The following is a 27,315-nucleotide window of genomic DNA, read 5'->3' on the forward strand; positions in this document are numbered from 1 at the left end:
ATCAAACAAATAACAACTTGAACTTAAATTATGATAGCACAGAAGCATATTGGAAAACCAGTCAAGGACGTTCACTGTGTAGGAAACAGGCAATACAGGTTCGTTCTGTTATTTATTTGATGGTTTTGTATTTTGTCAGAAAACCTATCAATTAATTTCAACTACAGTCTTGAGCGCATGGTCCTTGTTACTGGTTATGCTTTACCCACTGGGGTGCAGAGGTGCGAATTCAACCGCAGATTAACAAAAACTGACTCTATAAATGTGCCTAAGGGTGCAGTCCTGTGCCTGTCTACCTGGGAGTAAACCCCATTCAGTGGGACTTATTTCTGAGAAGTCACATATAGGATTGCTCTTTAAACTATTTTGGGGGTGGGGAGAAGAACCAAAAGGTACTTAGAAGAATGTTCTGAATAATTTTGTTTGATGCTTCTTGGCACCTGTTCACTGAACAGAAATCGTAAGTAGTGTTGTTATCAAAGGTGATTAGGTTCAAAGACCTATCAGCACAATTGATTTCCTCCGGACTATAAGATGAAATCAGAAATAAAATCCTGAACATTCTCTATATTGCTACCTATGTGTTGCGTGGAAAGGAGAGGCAGGATCAAGATTTGGAGATATGCTTCAAGGTCTAGACTATGGGAAGTCCCAAAAAATTAATAATTATAATTTGGATGATAATTTGGTCTTTTTTATTTTAATTGGATTATGATTTGATATGTTAACTGGATGTTTGTTATTGGAAAATTAATAAAAATGATTTAACATAGAAAATCTCTACATTTTTAAATAAGTCAGCCTTGAGTGCCATCTGCAGGTCGCTAAGTACCGTATTTTTTGCACCATAACACTCACTTTTTTCCTCCTAGAAAGTAAGGGGAAATGTCTGTGCGTGTTATGGAGGAAATGCCTACGGGTGACATGCCTACGGATTTTCCTCCTCTAAAAACTACATGCGTGTTATGGTCGGGTGCGTGTTATAGAGCGAAAAATACGGTATTTTGTGTTGTAGTCTCTGCACATTCAGTAGCAACATCACTGAATTCTGTGTGATTATCTTAAGTCATTTTAGGATTGTGAACAAGTGTTATTTATTCTGTATTCAATTAGTCAGGAAGAAAACATCACCATTACTTATCCTCCAAAGTGTTTTGTTCTTCTTCTTCACAGAGTCTCACCAAGCCTCCAAGTCCAATAGAAAACTATTTCCAGGGATTTCTGAGATCCCGGCTGGCATAAAAGGATTAAGCCATTATAAGAGGCACAGAGCTGCAATCACGGGTTCAACTGCTGTCATATCCCTTACAAGGACCCCAGGTAATAGGGGTTATCAGGGCTGCGGAAGGCATTTCCCCCAAGATCTTGGAGAGCTACCCTTAGTCAGGTGGGCAGTACTTGGCTTCCCAGGCCAATGATGTGATCAACACGGGTGCAACTGGAAAGTGGTTTGCACCCCACAGCAAAGTGATAAAGAGAAGGCAGAGCCAGTTGATTCTGGAAAAAATTTATTTCAAGGCTGGTTTCCAGGATTCCCAACACATTGCAAATGTAGATGTTCCTCATCACAGGAAGCCATTTGATGTCTTCATTGAGACATCATACATTGGTTAACAAAACAAAACAAAACAAAACAAAACACCAACCTGCTTATTCTAGAGTAAATACCTTAGTTCATCTGCTCTGGGTTTTCATTCAGGTTTACTGTTTCATGGGAAACACACTGGGAAACGCCCTTGTAAATAACAATGGTGACTTTCCTTCAGTGCTAACCCAGTACAGTGGTACCTCAGGTTACATACGCTTCAGGTTACATACTCCGCTAACCCAGAAATAGTGCTTCAGGTTAAGAACTTTGCTTCAGGATGAGAACAGAAATCGTGCTCCGGTGGCGCGGCAGCAGCAGGAGGCCCCATTACCTAAAGTGGTGCTTCAGGTTAAGAACAGTTTCAGGTTAAGAATGGACCTCCGGAACGAATTAAGTACTTAACCCGAGGTACCACTGTACTGTGTACTTTTGAGCCTAACCTACAAAGGTGGATGTAGAAGGAGACTGGTTCCCCCAGCCTAACAGTTCAGTGATTTATCTAGCTGCAATATGGTAGCATCCAGCTTGAATTGAATGAGTCACTCTACTATTACTCTTTTGACAAGTATGGTCCGTCACATGCTGAATTCTATCAGCTGTAGTGTACATGACCAGCTGTAAATGAGTGCTTTTAAAAAGCATTTTAAATAAGGGACAATTGGTTCCCACAAAAGGGCAACAGGAAGCCAGTGGCAATTCATCCCTAGTGGGTCCAATCAGTTCAGTCAGCTAGGACTGGGAGGACGTAAAGCCTCTGCCGAACGATCCCTTAGGACTCTCTGTTTTCCTCTGCTTTCCAGTAGTTTCCTAGGCAATAATTTCTGTAGTTTACCAGCAATTATATACTTGGGGAGGGGGGAATCCCAGACTTCTTTTTCATGTGTGTGAACAGAAGTGGATGAATGAGAATGGAATTCAAAACCCACAGTTGGGCGTTACCTTTATTGGGGCCAACCAAATTGCCATAACATAGTGGCAAGCTTTCAAGTTCTCCTGAACTCTTCATCTGTCAAGACATTACACAAAGTGCAGGGCAGGGATGAGGAGAAAGTGCAAGAAGTTAAGTTGGGTTTTATAGCTATAAGGCCAGCTTTTAGATTCATTTTCAAGATGGTGTATTATTCCCCCGCCCACTTCACAGACCAACACAGCTTCCTTTAAGTTGCTTAGGGCAGAGTTCTTAAGCTCCTTAATTTGACATTATCGATTCCAGGACCTTCACTTTCTGTCCTTATCTGGACAACAGGTCAGTTTCTTCTGCCATTGCGCATCAGGCCTTCAGCTCAGTCTTAAACACCCACTTCCAGCACTGGACACAACAGGGACTATCCTCGTCTTTGAATGGGTATGGCCATCCACAGACCTGTCCTGAAACTTTTTCTCAGTGAGAGGGATTGCCTTTGTACACTCAAAGCACCCCCTGTTTGGCACCACCAGATCTTTGCTATGTAATGTTCTGGACCACTTTGCGTAAGAAAGATGGCGAACTGGTGATAGTTCATAAAGGAGCTATAACTATAGGGTAAAGAGAAGTTGTAGTCAATTGGTGCTGAAGGCTGCAGATACGTAGAAGCAATCCATGCAGTCTTCATTTGAGAGAAACTCACCCTTCATTGTACAACCAATCTTCCATGACTCTTATTTCCCAGTCAGTCTCCCATCCAGGCATTGGGCTGATCTGCTTACCTTCAGCAAAGCGGTGGCCTCATGGACCTTTAAATAATGTCGTAGGACTCTAGATCAGGGTCCTCTCCAAATGATGTTTGACTCCAGCTCCCATTATTCTTGCTGCCTGGGGCTGATAGGATTTGTGGTCCAACAAACATCAGGAAAGGACAGCTTTGGTTCTCCTTGCTCTGAAGATCTTGTACAAAATCGTTGCAAATTGCTTTGTTAACAATCTGCTCAGAAGCTGCCAGCCAGCCTTCTGGCCAGCACTGTCTGCTAGGAGGTCACAACTTACTTTCTGTTCCCCACAACAGCTTATGCAGAATGCAAGGTCAAATTTGGAACAAACTGTAACCTTGAATGAAATCATTTCTCACTTGCATAGCTGTTAAATTGCATGTCCTTTCACAGGTCACTATATCACTGTGAAAGTTATTTTGGTTCTCTTTGATGCAATGAATATAATATAATGATGGCAACTGCCTGTGGGCAGATAATGTAGACGGCTCTTAGTTTTTCGTAGAGCAAATATAAGCTGCCAAAATATGACAGATTTGGTAAAGATAGACCTCTTGGTTCTCTAACATAACTCAGCACAGAATAAGCTTCTGGAATGTGATTCAGCTCCATAAACTTCTTAAAACGTTGAAACTAAAAATATTAAATGTGGTCCGTATGTTCTCAGGTGTCCACTTTGAAATCACTAAATGCCTTATTTGGATAGAATTTCAACTAGCCTTTGGAAATATGGCATATATATAGAGAGAGAAAGCATGTTATTGTTTTTGGTTGTAGGTGGTTGTAGTTAAAGCAGTAGTTTCTCTTTTAAAAGAGGGGAGTAGAATTCTTTTTTCTGATTCTAGGAAGCCTGGAGTTCCTGTCCAAGTTTATTTTTTCTTCTTCCATAGTTGATGAAGTAATCCATTTTTACTAGTGTTTTGCCGAGATCTGTGTTCATTCTGCTGCCAATAACATGTCCGCTGGTGTTCGGAATTTTGTCTGAGAAAACTGACATGTATTCAGGAAGCTGCTCAGGTTCTTTTATCCTGCCCTGGGTAAAAGAAACGTCAAGTTATGTGAGCTTGCCTCAAACAAACAGAAAATGCTTCTGTAAATACTGCATTTACTTCCTTTATTTCCAAGTATTTACAGACCGGTTTTCAACATAATCCTGTATGAACTAAAATTGTATAACTGTTCACTGTCTATATCCTGTAGTACTACAGTTCCCAGAAATCTCTGTAAGACAGGGGTGGGCAACTGGATTCAGCTAATGGTCCAGATCTAGAATTCTCTTCCTTCTGCCCCCACCATCCTGCAGGCCACATGAACAGATGTGAGTGGGGTCCCTCACCTGTCAGCCACCTGGTGCCACCATGCTGAAAAGGAGAGAATTGGTAGCACCCTCTTAAGCGTGACCACAATTCTCCCTTTGCAGTCATATCTTTTTTGTGCTTGAAAGAAGGGTGGAGAAATCTCATCAGCCTCATCTCCGAAAGCAGTGAGATTTTGATGTTCTTCTGACAGCAAGGCACCTTGCATAGAATTTGAATAATATTTACAATGAGTATGAATTAAGAAACCTAGACAAACAAGAGTAAAACAAACTCTTTTTAAGAGAAAGGAGAATTGCTTGATAGAGACTTGTAGGCAGTTTTTTTTCTGCTGAAGTTAAGTAGGTCTGTCATTTTATAAAGCAGCCTCCTATCTCCATTGGATGGGAGACAGGGAACTATAAGCTAACAAAACATCTGGGTGATTCCTCCAGCCATGACCCAAGCATGGATAAGGGCAAGAAAATCTCTGAGACCTTGTGCTCAGCATGCACTCCCTGCATGTTTCTGGGAAGGAGGCATTAATACTGCCCTCTGTCAGCACTTAGGCAGAGCATCTCCCAAGCTTAACATGAGAACATATCACTCCCCAACCTTTTGTGGGAAAGAGCATTGGTGTGCAAAGGTTTGCCTGGCTACCAAAAACTTCCAAAGTTTGTGGACCCCTGCTAGGGTCCATTGTTGTGTGTGTGTGTGTGTGTGTGTGTGGCGGGGGGAGAAGACAGAAACGAACAAGCATAATTAAGGCAAGAATACCTTAATTATACCACTCTGAAGTTCCTCATCCCTTTTGTAACAGGGGTGTTCGCCTTTGACTTACCAATGGATCGTAGTCCTTTAAGAAACTCCAGTTCCGGTACCTTTGGAATAATAAAGAGAGAGTGCTTTAGTTTTGCTAGCCAAGCATAGCAATGCCAGATGTTCTGAAATTAAAGATGGCATTAAAAGGACTAGAATAAAGATATAGTTAGAGGGCTGGCTCCAATCAATGGCTTCTTCTTTTTTTAACATATTTTAGTAAAGATTTCTTTGTTTACAAAAGTATGTGCAATGTCTCTTTTTCCAAGTTACATTTTCTACAGATCAGTTTCATTTGTTGAGACATTAGTGTTACCTTAGGAAGAAAAGGGGGGAAGAGGTGGGGGGGCATGGTGAGTGGGGGTGGGGTCCGGTGGCGATGTTTCTATTTTACTTAATGTCTGTGTGGGGTTTTGTGTCAGCGTCGCTTGTGCAGGTTCTCTTTGCTATTCGCTTGTGTTCCTTTGGTGGCGAGAGAGGTTGGGGTTGGCCTAGGGTGTGGTTGTTTGTTTGTGATTGGCTGTGGTGAACTTTGTTTTCATGTGTGAGTGGGGTGGGTGGGCGTTTTTGAATCAGGTTAGCCATATTGATTCGTGTGCCTTCTCCATTCTTGTTGTTGTCTTGTTGGGCTGTGTATGTGATAAAGGGGAGCCATACCGGGGTAAAGGCGTCTTCTTCCATTTGTCCCCATGTCAGTTTCAGCTTATAGGTTAGTTTTTTCTAATAAGGCTGTTTCCCATACTATTTGGTACCTTTGGTCCATGCTTCCTCCTGACAGGTCTCTCCAGTGTCTGGCTATGATGTTTCTGGCTGCTGAGAGGAGGCCAACCAATGGCTTCTTGAATTGAAAACTGCTCATCTCAGCCCCTATGTGTTCTAAACCTGCACACATCTAGGGTGGGCAGATGCAAAAGAGGACAGAACTCCTGCTGCTTTAATGGTTGCGTAGAAGATGGAATTTCAGCAGGTCTCGTGCAAGCTGCACCTGCTGGAATTCCCTCTTCTACACATATATTAAAGGTGCAGGATCCTTGCCATCTTTTGCACCTGCTCACTTTAACTCTATGATACGCGCGGTTAGAAGACATGCCTATGTGATATGCTTTTTTTTTTTACTACTACTCCAAGGTCTGCTAACCAGAACCAGGTGCAAAATGTTGGTTCGTGGGGCAGAGCTGGTTGCCTGTTGCACCTCATGGACCATACGTGGAATGACCTGCTATACAAGTGCACATTTACATCTGACTGATGCAAATCGGGTAGCCAATTTGTTTGTGGGGGCAGCCCTTTTGTTGCTGCACTTGGTTTAAAAAAAAAAAAGCAAGGAGGTCAGAAATGCTTGATGAGCTACGTACTTCAAAACCATCCATCCATCTCCTAATGGTTCCCAATCTTCTTTCCACCCTCTCCTGCCTTAGAATACACCCAATGTCCTTCTTCATATTGCAGGAGCATGTGTGTAATTGTGGTCACACTTTCAATTAGATAAACCTTTCAATTAGAGCAGAGTTTGAAGAGGGGTGGGTGGGAAAACCACTGACCCAGATGCCTATGTTCTATTAAACTATTATCATGCTATTATTACTCATGCTGTTACTGCATTATTATTATTTTAAGGCAGCACAGGATTGGCGTAATGCTTGAGTGGCTGGAGCAATCGGTAGCCCCAGTTCTTAAAAGCCTACAAAACAAGAAAGTTTCTTTTCCCCCAGAGAGCTTTCATTTGCCATGAAATGGAGTAAGTATTGAATTTACCATTGCGTGAGAAGCCCTAGAATCCTGCTGGCCCTGGTGCGCACATACCGTTAAAAAAAAGAAGCTCCTTGCCTCATCTACCAGAGTGCTCACGATATAAATGAAAGGGCCTTTCCTGTGCTGCGTTTCCCTCAAAGACGAAAATATTCTTCACATGGGGCAAAGTGCATGCAACCATTTGGCCCCTATCTTTGCTTTTTTTCTTTCTTACAGAGATACATTGCAAAGACGTTTTGTGCAAAGCAACAGCCCTAAGAAACAAGACAATAGGCAAATGCACCAAGACGGAGATTATAACAGTAGCACCCACTATGAGTAATATAAAAGGTAAAGGGACCCCTGAAAATTAGGTCTAGTCATGGACGACTCTGGGGTTGCGGCGCTCATCTTGCTTTATTAGCTGAGGGAGCCGACGTACAGCTTCCGGGTCATGTGGCCAGCATGACTAAGCTGCTTCTGGCGAACCAGAGCAGCGCACGGAAACACCGTTTACCTTCCCACCAGAGTGGTACCTATTTATCTACTTGCACTTTGACATACTTTCGAACTGCTAGGTTGGCAGTAGGGAGCTCACCCCGTCACAGGGATTCGAACTGCAGACCTTCTGATTGGCAAGTCCTAGGCTTTGTGGTTTAACCCACAGCGCCACCTGCGTCCCAATGAGTAATATAGGACAGTCCAGGTGGGCAGTGGGAGGCTGTGACAAAACAGCTGCACCACCACTACATCTGCAGACACGCTGGCCAGCGGACAGGCTGGACTGGGCATAGAGGTACCTCTGCCCAATCCAACCCCCCCCCCGGCCTGGCACAAAGGGGGGTTGGACTGCTTGTCCTGTGCCTAGAAAGCATGAGTCCTAGACATTTCCCAATTATCCCATGCTTTCTGAATGTGTTTTTCCTTGTCCCTACTACTTTCCCCTGGGGAAAACCCACTGTTTACCGCTGAATCAGAACAAACATTAATCTGCAGAAAAACCAATTGATGTTTCGTTCTGATTGAGTGGCAAATGGTGCGTTTTCCCCAGGGGAAAGCCGTGGGATGAGCCGAAGCCTGGACGAACTCCCCATCTGTCCTGGCAGTCCAGGATGCCCACCCGTGGTCAGACATGAGTTGGGAGTACAGTTCTGTCAGGGGAAGAATGATATTGGGTTACTCACCAATATTTCGTCGCCCTTCTTTCGGCCTCCACAAACTCTCTCCAGACTGTGTCCTGCCGGACCTGGTCTGCTTCTTGCTCCTCTCCACCACGGCTTTTGCTTGATTGTTTCACCGAGCTCTGTGTGGTAGCCAGTAGAGTCCTTGCAGATTGGCTGCTGCTGAGCGAAGGAGACGAGGATGAGGCTAAATTCACATCTGCAGGGCTGGTAGCCGGTGACCGGAAGCCCGCCGATGTTGTCCTCCTGAGTCCATTTGCTCTGCTCCCCATCCTATATGAGCTTTTCTCTGCCAAGCAATCCTGGGTCACCAACCCCCAAGAAGCTTGGGCAAGTGCTAGCAAGTCCCTAAACATTCGCAGTTTTCCTTAGCCAGCATTTTCCCTTAGGCATTTGATTAGGTAAGCGAAACAAATCGAAACCCTGGTGTCCAGCACGCAACATGTCTGAAGAGGTTCTGCAGGTTTCCTGTTTGGGTTTGTGCACACTTACTGGATGGCCTAACAGTGTTGTGTTGCGAAGCTGGATCTGTGCACTGCATGGAGGCAAGATTCCATACGATAATATTTTTCTAGGCTAAAGATGCTGCTATTGGAAGCTCTGAGTTATCAGCTGTCCGTAGCAAGCTTTTGTTCCTGGAACTCAAGCCACACTGATGTGCCCTTTCTAATGCCCTCATTGCTTCAGGAATCCCCAGAATGCCCACTGATTGTGTAAGGAGAGCCTGTTGTTGTAGCTTAGTACTACGGTAGCTTTTGTTCTGGTGGTGCAGCTGAAACCAAACACCCCAAGAGCCTTGGGTTTTCCCAGTGTGTTTACTGTCTCCATTGGAAACCAGACTGGCTTTGTCATGAATATTCAACACAGACAAAAGGGCATGTACCTTTTGTCTGCTAGAGGGCTTGGCTAGACATTTGTGGGTTAGGAATTTCCCTTTTAGCTGCAGTGGTATTCAATCCTCTGCTTCTGTTATCTGTTTGTTTTGCAAAGGTATGTATTTTAAGACCTGGCTGGAAACAAAAATATCAGTCCTGGGGTCACACATGTGCACAAACTATCTTCTGCTTTGGGCAGGTGAGATTTGTATAGTTGCTGCTTTTTGGACAAGGTGATGAGCAACTGCTAAATGCTTTGTCTAAAACAAGGATGGGGAACTTGTGACCCTGCAGGTGTGTTGGACTCCCAACTTCCCTTTACCCCTGAACATTGGCCTTCCTGACTGGAGCAGTTAGGAACTGGAGACCAATGACATCTGGGTCACAGGTTCCCCACCTCTAGTATAAAAGATGTACTAGGTAGAAAGATCAAACTAAGAAACGAAACAGAGCAAATCCCCCTTGCCTTTGATGCTTCCCTCTCTCTTCTCTTGGAGGCAAAAAGCAAAGCTAATGCAGAGCAAAGGTGTTTACTTTTTGACCAAGGTCAGATCTTCTTGAACAAGAGTGAGTTTTACTTGTGTTTGTGCTCTTCTTAGGGAGTCCTGCACATTCCTAACCTTGCCATCATTTTGGTGTCTGCCAAAGTTATTCCCGCCCCCCGCCCCCGCAGGGACATTTGGACAGCAATATGATATTGTGCTGCAAAGTCTATTTTTTTTAATAATGCTTACACAGGTTTTTATTGTGTGTTTTACTTTGGGTATAATTTGCTGTGGGAGATTTTTAGTGGGAAGCAATATATAAATTGAATAAACCCAACGTAAGCCTCCAGCCCATTTTTATTGGCCCAGCTCCTATGCACAGCAGTTAAGCAGGTCAGACCTTTCCCATCACTGCCTTCATGCCAGGAGATGTTTCACCTGGCCAGATTTCTGCATGGTCAGATGGTGGTGAAGGCATAGGGACAATGCATCTGAAAATATGGCTCCCCCAACACGTCTACAGGGGTGTACCTAGGGATTAGCTAGGTTGACCCCCACCAAGGGTGCAGGCCCAGGAGGGGGCACAAAAATGGCGCCTCTCCACTCTGGCTCAGAGTGGCTAGGAGAGCTTGCCCACCCCCCAAGCCACTCCTGTGCTGCTTTGAGCAGCCAACATCTCATTGCCAAGGGTGCAAGGGACCCGATAGGAGCACCAATTCAACTCCTTGCTTCTTTCTGTACGTTGCTTTTAAATCTGAAGTGTCCTTATATGGCTGTTGTTTGAAGCTACCAGGGATTTCATATAAGAAGAAAAAGAAGTAGAAGAGTTTGGATTTGATATCCCGCTTTATCACTACCCGAAGGAGTCTCAAAGCGGCTAATATTCTCCTTTCCCTTCCTCCCCCACAACAAACACTCTGTGAGGTAAGTGAGGCTGAGAGACTTCAGAGAAGTGTGGCTAGCCCAAGGTCACCCAGCAGCTGCATGTGGAGGAGCGGGGAAGCAAACCCGGTTCACCAGATTACGAGTCGACTGCTCTTAACCACTACACCACACTGGCATGAGTTCTGGTGCAGCAAAGGTGGTTCAGCAAAGGGCTGGTGACGGATGGGTCCTATAGGAAAGAACATCATGGCTTCGATATTTGTTTTCAGTGATTTATGAATGAGTGCTTAAAACCTTTTTGGTTAACCACTAAACGGAACGGAACTAATTTATGAGTGGAAGCATGAATGCACATAGCATGTTGCGTTTACAGTGCACCTCAGTTCCTCAGAAGGCCAGTGAAGACCAATACCAAAAGCAGAATGGAAATTCGCATGGTTTCCTGTTATTTTACTGAGGCAGGAGGGGATGTATCTGACAAAACAAAGATAAACCACAAGAGGGTGTTATAGGGCAAAGTATAAAAGGTAAAGGTACCCCTGCCCGTACGGGCCAGTCTTGACATACTCTAGGGTTGTGTGCTCATCTCACTCTATAGGCCGGGAGCCAGCGCTGTCCGCAGACACTTCCGGGTCATGTGGCCAGCGTGAGAAGCTGCTCCGGCGAACCGGCACCAGAGCAGCACACGGAACGCCGTTTACCTTCCCGCTAGAAAGCGGTACCTATTTATCTACTTGCACTTAATTGTGCTTTTGAACTGCTAGGTGGGCAGGAGCTGGGACCGAACGATGGGAGCTCACCCTGCCGTGGGGATTCGAACCGCCGACCATGCGATCGGCAAGTCCTAGGTGCTGAGGTTTTACCCACAGCGCCACCCGCGTCCCTTTAGGGCAAAGTATACAATGGGAAAAAGCTGCCGCCACCACCACACTGATTTGATTTCTCTTTGTTATCCATGGCAAATTGAAACTGAACAAAACATTTGCAAGCATATATAAATCCATTTTTAAAACAAAACAAAAAAAGAAAAAGCTTTCTTCTCTTCAAAACACAAATTATAAGTCAAACCTGTCTAAATGGGGAAATTATTCTCACACTTTTACTTTGGCAACCAGTCAGCAAAACTTTGCACAACAGAAATTTGTCCTGCCTTCTTTGGGGACTGTTCTACCAGTTGCTTTACCTGTTCTGTTACTATTAATACAACACTGAGCACTTCCTCTACAGTGGTAGCCTCATTGAATTTGGCAGGAATAGCTCTATAGCGGAATAGTAGTAGCTAACTTGTGGCTCTCCCAAGCCTTCCTGGGCTTCTCTCCCTTCATCCCTGACCTCTTACTAAATCATCTGACGGGAACTGGTGGGAGCTGGGGGATCCGGCAATGTTTGTGGCCTTCATGTGGAAAACACATTTAGTGCAACTCGGAAGACAGCCCTAATATGCCATTCATATCTCCACTTCCAAATAGACCAGGAATATCGGAAGTGAAACCTGCTCACTTAATCCTCTTCGAGAGAAAATTTTGTTAGCTTGCTGTAGCCTGAATCTTCTTCGTGTTGCTGCGCTGTCATAAGTTTTTATTCCAAGCGGATCCATAGGTTAGCCTTACTTGGGTCACTATTCTGCATGGAAACAGCGAGCTGGAACCTAAAGCGCACATACAGCATGGGACAACGCTGGAGACTCTCCAAAGCCCTGCCAGTAGCCACCAGGAATATCCATGTGGGCATGGTTATTCTCCATGAGATGGCAGAAATAAATTCTATGAACTACATTTGAGGAATAGAGAAACACCCCCTCAAGTGGTGATGGTTTTGACAGCTTCACTGTGAGAACCATCCACGTGTGTTCCATTTCTTCACCAGAACTGGAAGGTTAACGATAGAAGATCTAGGCTCCATCTTACTTCTTTGAACATCACCTCACAGTGTGTGTGTTTTTTAGCAGCGTCACCAACAACATTTCTGCAAAATCCACAGTTCTACATACCTCCTTGGTTGAAACTGACGTTCCAAACCCGTTTTCTTAGAAAAAGGACTTTGAAGAGCCATAGTGAATCGCAGAATCGCAGAGTTGGAAAGGACCCTGAGGGTAATCTAGTTCAGCCCCCTGCAATGCAGGTAACTCAGGCCAAGTTACTTTGCTTGTCTGATTTCAACTTTGTGAGTGACAGTATACACATGGACATCGCTAGCGTAAGCCAACTGGCCTGTTGGCAAAAGAGCGCACCATGGCAACTTTGGCTTCAGTTTACAGTTCAAATAAATTCCCATTGGCTGAAGAACTTGCAGAAGGTTTGCAAGTGGCTTTTCTGATTGCTTTGGCAACAGATGGGTTGTGATTAGGGCTATGCCTCTTTCTCAACAAGCCGTCTCTCTTTTCACAGCAGAGCTTTGCCATCTGCAGGGCAACATCCTTCAAGTTTGCGATTGCGTGTCAAACATTTATTGGTGCTTGTATATTTTCCTTCATAGGGCAGGTAACAACTTGCGTGCTTGCGAATTAAAACTGGAAAAATCTTCGTGAAAGGGAGGGTGAGGACCCCACTCTCAGGGCCAAAACCTCAGTTGTCTTTCCTGCCACACACAGAGGGAGCAGACTTTAACATGGGAATGGGGGAGCCTGTGGTGGCCCTCCAGGTGTACAAAAAACAAGTAACTGACTCCTCTTCATAGACATATCTCTGTTTTTCCTTTATCTGCTGAAGTGCCCTGTCCCTCCAGAAGGGAACTTGTTCTTTGTTGGCATGGTGTGTGCATCGAAACACACTTTTGCCTCCAGACACTGATTATCCATGTTCCTGTTTGCTCTGCATCCATTGGGCTTTCACTTCTGGTTTGGAAAGCGTTGTGTACATGTCTTTAGCCACAAACTGTACCTATCCTGTTGTTTCTGATGGAATGCTGCATGTTGATCTGTTTTACCCACAAATCAGCGTTCATAGAATCATAGATCACAGAATTGTAGAGTTGGAAACGGCCACGGGGTCCCCAAGTCCAGACCCCCAGGTCCAGCAGGAATTTCAGCTAAAACATCTCTGACAGATGTCCATCCAATGTCTGCTTAAAAACCTCCCAGGGGATTCCTTTCCACTGTTGAACAGCTCTTGCTGTCAGAAAGTACCCCCCAATGTTTAGATAGAATCTCCTTTCCTGTAACTTGAAGCCATCTGTTCGAGTCCTACCCTCCAGAGCTGGAGAAATCAAGCTTGTTCCCTCTTCCATGTGACATCACATTATATCTCCTCTTTTCCAGCTCCTTCAACCATTCCTCATAAGGCTTGGTTTGATCCAGATCGAGAAAAAGAATAACCCAGCTGCCTTTTAAGCAGGTAATGTGCAGACAGCCTATGATTTAGGTCTGCTGTGATGGAAGTGTCACAAGGAAACATACTTTTCTGAGAGTAGGCAGATCAGTGACCTTCGCAGCCTTGGGAAATGAGGCAGGGCTATCTATCATAAGGTCTTCCGCTTTGGATCTGATCCGAAATAGCTATTTGGACTGCCACAGAGTGAAAGGAAGCTCTGGCCTGGATTATCTGTCTGGCGGTGATCTCCTGGGTACTATAACTCTCAGTGGAGTGGCACATATCCATCGCCACTACTAAGCTCTTCAAAGGCAGCAAACTAAGCTGCTGGACGGGTGAAATTCTGCTGCTGCTTTGCCAAAAGAAGCTGGCAGCTCAGCTTTTCCTATGAAAGGCCTTCCTCGTAATCTGTAGTGCTCAGGATCCAGCTGCTCACTATCCTGTTGACAGGATAGTTAGGAAATTAGCAGTATTTCAAGGGAAGGGGGGGGAATGCTGAGCATAATCATAAAAAAAGCTTTTTAAAAAAATGTTCCTTTAGAGGGTGAACCTCACTTCAACAACTATTTGAAAGTTGTTGGTTTTTTTAATCAATCCTTTAAAGTTAATGTAGTTGTCAGTAGAGGGCACCCTAAATCAATGAAGGTTTGAATCTATGTTCAAATTAAACTCATCGCCTTTACTAAAACAGCCCCCTTTTCCCCTTCTGCGCTGTTATGTTTGCCCAGTGAACAAAGAAGTATCAACAAGCAATTTTATAATTATTTTTAGCCGTTGGTGTCCTCTGTTTAGCAATATGCACAGGTGCTTTGCATGTACTTCCAAGAGACACATCTATTCCCCAGCCAACCTGAGATCCTCAGATGTCAATGGAGAGGTTCAGTTTTCATCTCAGACTGCTAGACATATGTAACAAAGCATAAGAAGAGTTGGATCGGGGCCTCAGCTCCTCTGCAAACCCCCCCCCCTAAAAAACCCTGAACAAACAGGAATTCTTATTCCAAGGATCTTATCATTAGAAACAAGAGGAGCAGTGAGAGGACTCTATAGTTTTTTTAAGGCAGGAATATCAGTGAATCAGACTAAACAGACATCGCTCATTGTTGACATTGCACTGTGTAAAAAGTGTAGGAAAGAAGCAATATAGAAGGCAAAGTTGTGCAACAACCTCTAGCCAGTCCATTGTTTGAATTGTAAAGGGACCCCTGACCATTAGGTCCAGTCGTGGCCAACTTGGGTTGCGGTGCTCATCTCGCTTTATTGGCCGAGGGAGCTGGCGTACAGCTTCCGGGTCATGTGGCCAGCATGACTAAACCGCTTCTGGCGAACCAGAGCAGCGCACGGAAACACTGTTTACCTTCCCGCCGGAGCGGTACCTATTTATCTACTTGCACTTTGACGTGCTTTGGAACTGCTAGGTTGGCAGGAGCAGGGACTGAGCAATGGGAGCTCACCCTGTCACGGGGATTCGAACCGCCGACCTTCTGATCGGCAAGTCCTAGGCTCTGTGGTTTAACCCACAGCGCCACCCGTGTCCCTGTTTGGATTGTACCATCTCACTAATCCCCTATCTTTCAAGGGATTGTAATAGCAAACTGGACTGGTTTGGATTTGGGAGCAAAAGCATGGGGGATCACATGTGTCTGTCGTGCATGTCAAATGTGCTATATCAGCTTAAACCAGCTTCTTGGAAGCACCCTGAGCCGGGATTCTTATGAACTATGGTATGCACCACATAACAGAAGTTACTCCATGGTAGCTTGACTGAAGCTCTCACTGCATGGTGGCGCCTTGCAATGTGTTTTTCATCTAAGTTCAGTAGCTTCTCAAAAGGAGTAAGTGTTCACTTCCCACATCAGTTTGCATCTAATTTTGTACAGACTCTTGTGGAGGAATATTGCACTGTTGCATTAGCTCAAGGATATACATTTTGCACAACAGGACTTCCCCTTCCTCTCCTCTCCCCATGCATGCCCATGCTCTCCTCAAATCTGCTCCAGAGGGGTAGGGGGTAAACCCAGATCATATTTGGGGGAGGCACACTGGAAGAAGAGAGGGAGGGGAAGTTCTACTGCACACCCAAAAGCTCTTGCGCTAGTAGAAGTATTTCTCTGGATATTGGCCTAAATATTCTAAGACAGGCATTGCTATGTGTATTGTGGGAGGAGGATATTCAAACCAGATGCTTGAAATCAACGGGAGTTTTTGCCCTTGATTTCAGTGTGCTGTCATTTTTATTCATGAAAGGTGGAGAGATGAGTAAGGGGTAAGGTTCTTTGGATTTTTTCTGCTTCTGACAAAAAACCTATTTGTCTCACTATCTGCCATGGGGAAAATTTACATTTATTTATTTTTTGCAATGTAACAAGCTTTATTAATAGTCTTACAATACATTAAATATATATATAGTACATCTCGTAAAGTAAATTGGGATTTCAATCATATACACACACACTCTCACACACAAAAAATATACTTGTCTTTTCTTACATAGTCAAAATAAAAAAATTCCTTCCACTAGCGCCTTAAAGACCAACTAAGTTAGTTCTTGGTATGAGCTTTCGTGTGCATGCACACTTCTTCAGATACCTGATGGTATCTTCAGATGGTATCTGAAGAAGTGTGCATGCACACGAAAGCTCATACCAAGAACTAACTTAGTTGGTCTTTAAGGTGCTACTGGAAGGAATTTTTTTATTTTGACTATGGCAGACCAACACGGCTGCTTTTCTTACATAGTTATAAACCTTAAACTTCAACTGTGTTTATGCTACTTTTTATGTGGTTTTTAACAAAGATTATTAACAAAAAATATTAACAAAAAATATCATAAAAACTTTGGACTTCCTGTCAATTCCCGTTGTATGCTTTTATTCTAATAGTGAATGTACCTACCATTATTAATCTATTCTTTATATATTCTCGAATACATTCTTACAACAATTTGTATCGTTGATCTTATTTCTCCTATATTTCTTTATCCAAGGTCATTCAAATACTGCCATAGATGAAAAACCATTGGTATATTTTTGTACATATCTCTTGTATCTATCCCATTTTTGTGCAAATTCTTGTCTTGAACTGCCCCTTAGGCTGTTGGTCACTTGTGCCATTGGCGGAATTTACATAATTAATTACGTCACATTGTGTTCATTTCAATGCAAAGCAAAGGGGGGAAGGGCATAGAATCATTTACGTATTGTTTGTAGACTGAAAACAGCAGCAGCAGCAAATACCGATTGCATTCACTGGATTGAATTCCATTCTGAACATGGGACTTACAAGGAAATATCAACAATTCCTTCTTCTGTTTCCTTCTGATTTCTGTGACATCCCTGTTTCCTGCTGAGTGCTTACCCAGACCAGCCAGTCATGGTTCCCTGGCAAATGTAGCTGTATGATACTCATGCGTCCAAACACCATTTTCAGATACATCTTAGGTGTACTCCAGTAGGCCTGTACGCCCTTTAAATTTGTGTTTCCACCACTGACATGGTGGCTGACCGGTAGCTGAATCACTGCCTCTGGCATTCTAGCTGCAGTCTCAGATGTTATCATGACATCTTGCTTGAAGTGACTCATTTTGTCAGGAGTCCTTGAGTTATCCCAGCCTCTGCCCTCTCGGGCAAAGTCGAGGAAGTAAATTACATTTCCCAGCCATATCAATATCAGGTTAAAAGACAGCTAATTATTGATTTCATGCCCCCAACTTGATGGCTCAGGAGTTCAAATGTTTACAAAGCATCTACTCTCACAGCAATTCCATTATGGCATGTAAGTGGTGTGCAATTTATAGCAACTATAAATTAATGAGACGAAGGATCCGGCATACTCACACAAATTAAACAGTCAGTAAGATTGTTCCAGGCATGCTGGCATGATTAAAATTAACAATCAAATCCGGTTTTCTATATACCAGTTGAGTTGTTCCATCTATTTCTAGGCATTGCCATACAAGGAGAGATGTTTCACATTTCATTTATTTTGTTAATTACATTCCTGTTAGTTACTGAATTGTAGGCAGATTTAATTTCTGGCAAGCGAAAGTTCAGCACAAAAGGAAAAGGGTGGGGTGGGAAAAACCACACAGTTATAATTGCTTCTCCTGCACTGCAATGTACTGAGTCGCTGCATATTTCATGATTTAGCAGAAAAAAAGTAGAGAATTGGGTATTCAGCATCAATTCATTAAATACAACAACAAAGTTCTAGACCTCATGCATGCAGTTGTTGTTGTTGTTGTTGTTGTTACCACCTTTGAAATATTTAAAAGTTTTAATAGGCAAAACCACAAGACAGGTGGTATGGGTGGCATAGGTAAAAGTAAAGGGACATTATATTACAATGAGTAATATAAAAGGTAAAGGTAAAGGGACCATTAGGTCCAGTTGTGACCGACTCTGGGGTTGCGGCACTCATCTTGCTTTATTGGCCGAGGGAGCCGGCGTACAGCTTCCAGATCATGTGGCCAGCATGACTATGCCGCTTCTGGCAAACCAGAGCAGCGCATGGAAACACCGTTTACCTTCCCGCCGGAGCGGTACCTATTTATCTACTTGCACTTTGACGTGCTTTCAAACTGCTAGGTTGGCAGGAGCTGGCCACCCGCGTCCCCCTATGGGTGGCATAACTACCCACAAAATGTTGGGAGTGCCCTGCCCCCACTCTTTATTGTGTTAGTCAAGCTAGATAAAGGCACAGAAGCCCAGACAACACACAGAGATGGACAGACAAAACACAACGCAGAGCATTCCCCATCACTCTGCTCTGCCCTCCCCGAGTAATGCGCTAGGTCACTGATGCTCTCTCCAACCTCACCCCACCAGATTACTAGTCAACGCCTAGATTACCAGGCATGTTACAGCGGATCCGTTCGCCTGAAGGATGTAATATGCAGGCAGGGAGGCTCATGTTCTCTTCAGTGGAATCCAGAGAAGTGTCATGTGACATCAAGTCTCATGGGTTAATTCCTTAGGCCCATGCTTTCAAGGTGAAGGTAAAGGACTCCTGGACGGTTACATCCAGTCAAAGACTATGGGGTTGCGGCGTTCATCTCGCTTTCAGGCCGAGGGAGCTGGCGTTTGTCCACAGACAGTTTTCTGGGTCATGTGTCCAGCATGACTAAACCATTTCTGGCACAATGAGACACTCTGATGGAAGCCAGAGCGCATGGAAACGCCATTTACCTTCTCGCCGGAGCGCTACCTATTTATCTACTTGCACTGGCATGCTTTTGAACTGCTAGATTGGCAGGAGGTGGGACAGAGCAACGGAAGCTCACCCCATCACGGGGATTTGAACTGCCAACCTTCCGATCAGCAAGCCCAAGAAGCTCAGTGGTTTAGACCACAGCACCACCCGCATCCCTTCCCTGTCCCATAGCACTTCCCTGTCCCATGACACCACTGAGGCAGAATCCAAAATGCTGTCTCTCTTAAGGTAAAGGTAAAGGGGCCCTTGACCATTAGGTCCAGTCGTGGCCGACTCTGGGGTTGCAGCGCTCATCTCGCTTTATTGGCTGAGGGAGCCGGTGTACAGTGTCTGGGTCATGTGGCCAGCATGACTAAACCACTTCTGGCAAACCTCTTACCCTTCCCTTAACTCTTACCCTTCCCTTAACATAGGGTGCAGTTTGAACAAGAGATTGGTATATTTGGGGAGGCTGGTTCCTTAGGATGTCAGAACATGCAGCCATGTCCCAGATTGTAATCTGACATTTTTATTTAGGCAAATTTATTTTCTGACATTCATATCCCTCCTTTCTTTCATCATGGAATTCAAGGCAGGGTGCACATGGTTCCCCGGTAGTCAATGCGCCAAGCACTGACGAGACCCAGACCTGCTTAGCTTCATGAGCAATCATACTGGAAAACAGATAAGGTAAACAAACAAACAAAATTTACTCTCTGGGTTTAGCCTCCCTGCTTGCCCTCTTCACTGATCATTGGCTAATCCTACTTGGATCAAGACCTGCATGTTGGAGGCCGTCTGGAACGATGCCTAAATTTGCCCAAATCCTTATGATCCTTCAGTTTTGAGCTTCCATCCTTTTGGCTTTTGTTTCGTTGCTAGGAGTTTGTGCATTTTGAGCAAAGCCTTGAGGTTTCCTTGTTGTCTTTTATCCAAGACAGGCTGTTAATTAACCTATCACGTTAGACAAGACATCAAAACCTCACTAGGGCCGCTTGCTTTGGCAGTGAAGTTGGCAGCATGGCACAGCTTGACATTGTAATACTGATATTTTGTAGGCTCTGTGGGTAGACTTTCTGGAATAGGTGGCTTGTGTTTACATAGCTTCATTAAAATAGCAGCCAGCAGCCAGTTGCTTTTGTAGTGGCTCTTTGAGACCAACACCATAGTCCTGTGTCTAAACATTTTATGAATTGCTTTATACCAAAGTAAAAGATCACCAGATCAGACCATTCTCTGATGGCAGCATAACTAGTTGTGATGCCAATGCGGTATGTTTGTGTGTGATTGTTCAAACCAAGTGGAACACTATCAGTATCTCTGTGCAAACACTCTTTTGTTTCTCCGGCTTGCTTTCAAAAATGCTCGCTTCTGCAAGAGAGGAACGAAGAGCAGAACTCCACCACTAAAAATCAGCAATCTAAACAGTTGATGCACCAGCTGAAGGAGACATTTCAGCCAGGCAACAGCTCTGTTTATGGAGCACTGTCTCCTCACACCAAGAAGCCAGTGCATGTTAGCTGTATTATCTCGCACAGCAAGACAAAAGGCCCCCCTCCCCAAATCTGAGCTATGTGTACAGTATTCCCAATCTGTGCCCCTTATAAACTAGAGGATGTGGAAAGTTTATTGGCCTGAGCTGAGTCTAAGGAAGCAGGACTCTCAGTGGCGTAGCTAACTGCTTGGGTGCCCCGGGGTAGGGTGTGCTGTGCAGAGCCAAGGCCTGCATGCAGTCCGCTATGCCTCCCCCTCAATTGCAGGCACCGTACCGCCCGAAAAGGCAGTGTGGGGCTCGCATCCGTCCCCTGCCTCCCCCTCAGCCACCCTCCAGCTTAGGGGGTGGTGGTGGCTGGACAAGAGCTCCACGTTGCCTTTTCAGGCAACGTGGTGCCTGCAGGTGCCCAAGCCATCGCGTCACTCCCAGGAGAGACATGTGGCTTAGCCACACAGCAGGCACTGCTGTAAGTGCCGCCCCTGTGGTAAGATAATGTAGGACGTTATAAAACAACAAGAATTTGAAACTAGCAAAGGGGGGGAAATGAGACACCTAGAAGAATCATTAACAACAAATGATAATGTCAAATGGTAATGATAATTGCATCGGGATGATTTGGGGTCACAGTTAACTTTCTATCGCCAGCAGAGCGTGAGTAGATCTTATGCAAATGAATGCAGAAGTGATTCAGACAGTGTAATTATGGCTTTATTTGGCTGTGCTTAGGATCACAAGTTTGCAACTCTAATCTTAACACTCACGTGTCAAGTGGAGATTAGATTCTGACCTGTATGTGATTAGATGGTCCCTTTTTTGATCACATAACATTGTTAAATCAAAATGGCAATTACGGTTCCCAAGCTTTTAAAAGACAGCCTAAGCAAACCTGGGAGTTCTATGCATATAAATTAATTACAACGTTAGTTATAAGAGGCAGCTGTTTGTAGGCAAGGAGTCTTGGGGTTTATATCAGGTTGAGGCTACTTCTGGGTCCAACGTCAGTGATTCCAACGCAAAGATGAATTATGATATGGAGGAATTATCCAGTCAGTGTACCGCAGCAGAACATATACTTGCGCATCAAGGCCCTGAGCTCCCTCATTTGTTGAATAATAAAACACATGGACACCAGTATTTTAGGTTAATGGGTGAATTAAGGCCACAACTTTATTGGTTACAGAATGTGAGTGGTATTGACTTAGGCACTGGAATTGAACCGACTATATCTGACTCCTGCAGGAAGTCCAATAAGGATCAACCACCAGTAGGGGGAGCCCTGCTGATGTACATCAACTGAGAGCTCCCCCAGGGTCCCTGATGGGGCATGGCATGGCCCTTACTCCATACCTAGGCTTTGAATGAGATCCACAGCCCCGGTTCCCTTTAACGGAATACCCTTAAAGAGGAGGGGCAGGAACCAAGAGGGCGATCCCTGGTCGCACAGCTGCTTAAATGTAGCAAGCCACGCCCTCCCCCCGGGCGACCAGATTGGTCGGCCAGGGGCATGACACAGCCAGGAATCCCCTCTGACACGGGGGCATTGCTACGCCCCTGCTGTGCACGGGGAGAGCCCAGGGCCAGCGCACAAGCCTTTCCGCATCATTCTGACATTACAAAATGCAAATTTGTGAGCATGGGTTGCCATGTTACACAGAAACACTGGCAATGGATGTGCAGATTGTGACTCAGACATCTTGCTTTTGACTTTGCTGATGCAGTAAGAGAAAGGGGTGTTTGCCTGTCCATCCGTAATTATTTTCAACAATAATCCCAGCATCGAGTGCTCGCAGACAACCCACTGGAACTCAAGGAAACTCTCCCCCCCCCCCTGTAAATATACTGTAACGCGCATGCTGAAAGTTTCTAAAGCTGCTGTTTAAAAAATAATTTGGACATGTTTGTGCTCTTTTTGTTTCGTTATGGGTGTTTGTTTTATTATTAATGCAATCAGTAGGCTGCATGAATTAACACCCTTAATGATATTCAGACATAAAAGAGGGGAATTTTAATATTGTGTAAATGTAGGGTCGTATTATTAACAGCTCATAAAAACTAAACGGACAATCTGCTCTGACGCTTGTTAACCTGACCGTCGAGGTAACAGTTTTTGCTTCTTGAAAATGGACAATACTTTGAAATAGTTTTATGTATTTATATGTGAAGCTTCTCATTCAGTTGTTCTGACTAGGTTGTTCTGACTTCAGCTTTAATATCACAATGAAATCTGGTGTTTTATTTAACCAGCTGCGATTATAGTGATGGGTGTCTTGTCATTGACCTCAGTTGCACACAATTAAAACCATATCAGCTGTTCTGACACACGGCATTAGATACTTCTGAAAGTGTATTATTTCTGTACTGCTCACAATCATTTTGAGGACAGGACACAATAATGCTGTTTACCCCCAAGAGATTCACATTCAGGAAAGTTATATTAGGATATTTATCCAAGGTGTTTTTTTAGGGCCTCTGATTGCTAGTCATTCTCTGTGGATGTGTCACATGCAGTTACATTCATTAAATCCCACTGATTCCAATGAAGCCAAGTTGTGTCTACACTTTGTTGGTTGACTGACTTACCTCCCATCCACTGTGTAAGGAGAAAATTCCATACAGCCAAGCTGTTGCACTTCAGTTAACATTCTGTTCTGATAAGCATGGAAACATTAAAAAGGGTTCTGTTAAAGAGTGGAGCCCAGTCCCTGCCCAATTTTTAAAACAGAAAAGAGCACAGATTGGCTGGCCGAAAAGGAACTTGAGTGGCGAATTGGTGTTAGTATTAAAAATAATAATTAAAGTGTTTTTCAAATATATCTGAAGCAAAAAGCTATCCAGGGAGAATTTCACAACAGCTACAAGATGAATACTCCACACAGGACAATATAAACACATTTTTATTTTTATTTTATTTTTGCATCTGTTCAACTTCAACCCAATTTGTGCTCCGAAGGCTTCAGGGATAGCCGCCTGAAGTCTCCGGAGCACAGCGGGAACTCCCACTGTGCTCCGAAGGCTTCAGGTTGCCTTCACTGAAGCCTGGAGAGCGAGAGGGGTTGGTATGCACCAATCCCTCTTGCTCTACTGGCTTCGCTGGAGAGGTGCTGCACAGCTTTTCCTCTCTATGCAGAGCCCCTTCAGCGAAGCGGCAGGAGGAAATGGAAGGGGCTCCAATTCTCCTGCCGCTTCGCTGAAGGGGTGCTGAGCAGAGAGGGGGAGATTTTTCCCCCCTTGTTCTCCCCCTCTAAAACAAGGTGCGTCCTATGGTCAGGTGCGTCCTATAGAGTGAAAATACGGTAGTTCTAAAAAATAGTTTTCGCAGTCGCCTGAAAGCTAAGAGAAGCCATAATATCCACATATAGTATTTTTCTTCATGTGCTGTTGTGATGTTAATATGTGAGATGGGTAGCTTGCGGGAGGGACTAGCAGGTGAGCCATGTGCTCTCTATCCTTCTCTTAAAGGTAAAGAGGCCCCTGACCATTAGGTCCAAGCACGGACGACTCTGGGGTTGCAGCGCTCATCTCGCTTTACTGGCCAAGGAAGCTGGCGTACAGCTTCCAGGTCACGTGGCCAGCATGACTAAGCCGCTTCTGGCAAACCAGAGCAACACATGGAAATGCTGTTTACCTTCCTGCTGGAGCAGTACCTATTTATCTACTTGTACCTTGACGTGCTTTCGAACTGCTAGGTTGGCAGGAGCAGGGACCGAGCAACAGGAGCTCACCCCGTAACGGGGATTCGAACCACCGACCTTCTGATCGGCAGGCCCTAGGCTCAGTGGTTTAACCCACAGTACCTGCCCCTACGTGATCTTAATCTCTTTAATCGCATGGAGACCAGCTGCATGGAAGGGGCTTGCAGTCTATTTTCAGCAAGCTTGTAGATTTCACATTTGTACTTTTCTCTGGAAAAGACACTAAAAGGGAACTCGGAAGCATGGGCGTCTACAGGACGTGTGTTCAAAGTGAAACACTGAAAAGGTGAAGCCAGCTAGTTTCTCACAAAAAAAGTGAGAAGCAGAACGCCTGTGCATTTTGTCTCAGGTTCTACAAGCACTACAAACTGTGTCTTTTCTTTTCTTTTTTTAAAAAAAGCTGGGAATCAAGGGATTATGGTTCATTCCCTGCCCCCCTTGACACCCATGATAGTAATTTTAATTTTAATGTCTCCCTTGGGATTTCACATTTGCATTCTTGCTTGGGGAAGACTCTGAAATTATAGGGCTGTTTAAATTTCTAGTAAGGTACCGCAACCTTCCCCACCATACTTCTTACACTGCATAAAAGGGGATGCAGTCCTTCAGTGCATGCCTTTTAGCGGCTATTACGTAAACACACCTCCATTAATATATGCAGGCTTATTACGTTTTATTTTTTAAAAATCCTTCTTCAGATAAATCCAATGGTGGATGAGGTACCTCTCCACTGAATCTGGATGTCATTGAAGTTGTTCCTAAAGTTGCTTGCAACCTTGCAACCTTATTTCCTCTTTTCTGGAATATTTGGTCAAACAACAACAACAGTTATTAATAATTGACTATGACTCCTACCTGTTCTTAATAGGAGTCTTCTCTTCACTATCCATTTTCTGTTCCTAAGGAAACTATCCCCCCCCCATAAGGCATTGACTATGCAAGAGATAACTGTGTGTGGAAATGGCACAATGAGAAATAACGGGCAATGTTGATAAATCACGCCTTGTGACCTGCTATTTCACTAGCGTGTTACTGCAAACATGCACAATTAAATGTGAAATAATGACACATGTATCTCACCAGCTTTCAGAATGGAATTAGGAGGGAAGAGACTCCTGCCCCACTTCCTGCAGCCCCTTCCCTGTCTCTTCCTGCTCTGACCCTTCCCCTCCTTCCAGTTCTGGCTTCTGCCTTGCGGGAGGCACAAAACCTCATCAATCACTGTGCCCTTCTTCTGGATCAGCCTCAGGCCCTGTGCCCTCAGCCTACCCACTCCTCGGCGGCCTCCCAGTCCCTAACACCAGTCCGATACCATGTGCGAATGGTGTTCCCCCCCCCCCCAATTTTTAAAATTCATTTAATAACACAACTAAACAACACAAACAGAAAAACAAACAATACAAACAAATTCTTGACTTATCCTTATTTTTTCTAAACATTATTAGGAGAGCTTCCCCAAGTCCCCCCATCTGATTTTCATTTTACCTCATCTTTAGCAGTTTACATATATCATAATTTCTAGCCATTTTTTTAATCACACTTACTTTTACCATAAAAATCTTCACATTTTATCACTTACAAATAATACTATTTTAATATACACTATCTTCTACTTCTAACCCTACAGCCTATATCCACTTCAAAAGCTATTCTAAGATTTAAATATTAACATATTTTTTTCAAATATTCTTTAAACTTCTGCCAGTCTTCTTCCACATCTCTTCTCTCTGGTCTCGGAGTCTCCCAATCAGTTCGGCAAGTTCCATATAGTCCATCATCTTCATCTGCCATTCTTCAATAGTTGGTAAATCTTGTTTCTTCCAATTCTTCGCTATGTGCGAATGGTGTTTCTTGATGGCAGGGGACAAGTCGTATCACGCAACATGAACATCAGCAGTCCAAAGTCAAGAGATGTTCTATGCAGTAGTGAGCCAGGGGAAAATCTCCTGGTCCCTATCTCTTCTGGCCCTTTGTGGCTACTTAAACTATTAATACCAGTGTGCCAGTCAAGCGGTTTGTCATGTGCATAGGGTCTTAACTTAGGCTTGTTTGCATTGCATGTCCGCCATTGATGGTGAAGGTGCTCTTGGGCCAATTTAGGTAGATGAAGCAAAACTCATCAGGTGCTGGACAGGACTGGTGACGGGTTCCTCAGGGACCTCAGTGGAGAGAGTTAGTGATATGTTAATGCGTATTTCCAGAAAACCCATGGTGATGGTACTCCAGCATCCAATTATCATGTGGTACTGTTAATCTGAACTATATAGCATGCAAACAGGACTATTGTGTTGTATAGGATGATAGCTCTGAGGCTGCTTGAGTTCGTCTGGGGCCTAAACCAGGAATGCCCAGTTGCCAAAAAAAATAATACTGAGGCATTTCTGTTAAAGAGAGATTAGCAAATATCCAGAGAGTCGATTTTAACAACATTTCCAGCTGGTTAATTAAGGCCAAGACCCCCATTTTTGTGAAATGAAACGAATAAAGCTGGGGGGACGGGACCATTTTAAATATTTTTAAACTGACGAGAAAATGAGGATTCTCTTTAGGTGCTACCATCTCAATTAACCCTGATAAATGTGTTCACAGGCTCCCTAAACTGCTCATCACGACTGATTTGAAGTGCCAATATCCCCCCTCCTCCCTCATTTAAAAAGCTGTACACCGCCTAAGCAGAATCCTGTTGCTGGCCACATTTGTAAATAACAATCTTTTTTTCTTTTTTCTTTTTAATACGTTAAGAGAGAAGCTCAAGGATATTTGGTAAGATAATTGAGACTTCCCTTCCCCCCCCTTTTTTTTGTAAGGAAACATCTCTGCGTTCCAGAAGCATGAAAGTTTTTCATGAATTAAATTATATTCTGCAAGTATAGAGCAAAAAAGAGAGAGATAAAACTGTTAGCAGTGCTTTGGGGGATGACTTGGTGTTTGTAGATAAAAGCCTAATCTGAAGGAAATCTCCCTTGTGTTTGGTGCTGATAGGGAATGAACAGGCAGCAGCAGAACTTCTGAATATCTTTGAAAAGCAGGCAGCACGTTTGCAGCAAAGTTTTGCTACTCAGCTAGCTGCTAGGTCTTCCTTCAT

General features: G+C 44.1%; 2 protein-coding genes and 1 long non-coding RNA gene across 5 annotated transcripts in view; 2 read left to right on the top strand and 1 right to left on the bottom strand.

Moving 5' to 3' along the window:
• Positions 1 to 27,315, top strand: part of LOC309529927 (uncharacterized protein) — a gene marked incomplete at its 5' end in the record, with an annotated part of 57,011 nt that overhangs the window by 5,537 nt on the left and 24,159 nt on the right. The window contains 2 exons of one of the 2 annotated variants that reach the window (XM_082218404.1): positions 1,174 to 1,320; positions 7,357 to 7,470. In XM_082218404.1, the coding sequence (XP_082074530.1) occupies positions 1,174 to 1,320; positions 7,357 to 7,470 (261 nt within the window). Of the gene's footprint in view, positions 1 to 1,005; positions 1,321 to 7,356; positions 7,471 to 27,315 lie in introns of those variants that run through there. The other variant, XR_014218510.1, reaches the window with a different exon arrangement.
• LOC309529984 lies at positions 1,341 to 2,638 on the top strand. The gene is made up of 2 exons (XR_014218582.1): positions 1,341 to 1,551; positions 2,106 to 2,638. It is a non-coding gene; the product is annotated as an uncharacterized lncRNA (long non-coding RNA).
• CIMIP5 (ciliary microtubule inner protein 5) lies at positions 2,116 to 12,694 on the bottom strand. Of its 2 annotated transcripts, XM_082218398.1 has the most exons (4): positions 12,536 to 12,694; positions 8,304 to 8,459; positions 5,411 to 5,450; positions 2,119 to 4,307 (listed from the first exon to the last, which is right to left on the bottom strand). In XM_082218398.1, the coding sequence occupies exons 1-4, from the start codon at positions 12,595 to 12,597 to the stop codon at positions 4,116 to 4,118; spliced, it is 450 nt and encodes a 149-aa protein (XP_082074524.1). In that variant the 5' UTR covers positions 12,598 to 12,694; the 3' UTR covers positions 2,119 to 4,115. The 2 variants fall into 2 exon arrangements, with proteins under 2 accessions (XP_082074523.1, XP_082074524.1); XM_082218397.1 differs by lacking the exon at positions 12,536 to 12,694 and having other exon boundaries at positions 2,116 to 4,307; positions 8,304 to 8,911.

This window comes from Podarcis vaucheri (assembly GCF_965113315.1).
Source record: "Podarcis vaucheri genome assembly, chromosome: 3".
Lineage (NCBI taxonomy): Eukaryota > Metazoa > Chordata > Lepidosauria > Squamata > Lacertidae > Podarcis > Podarcis vaucheri.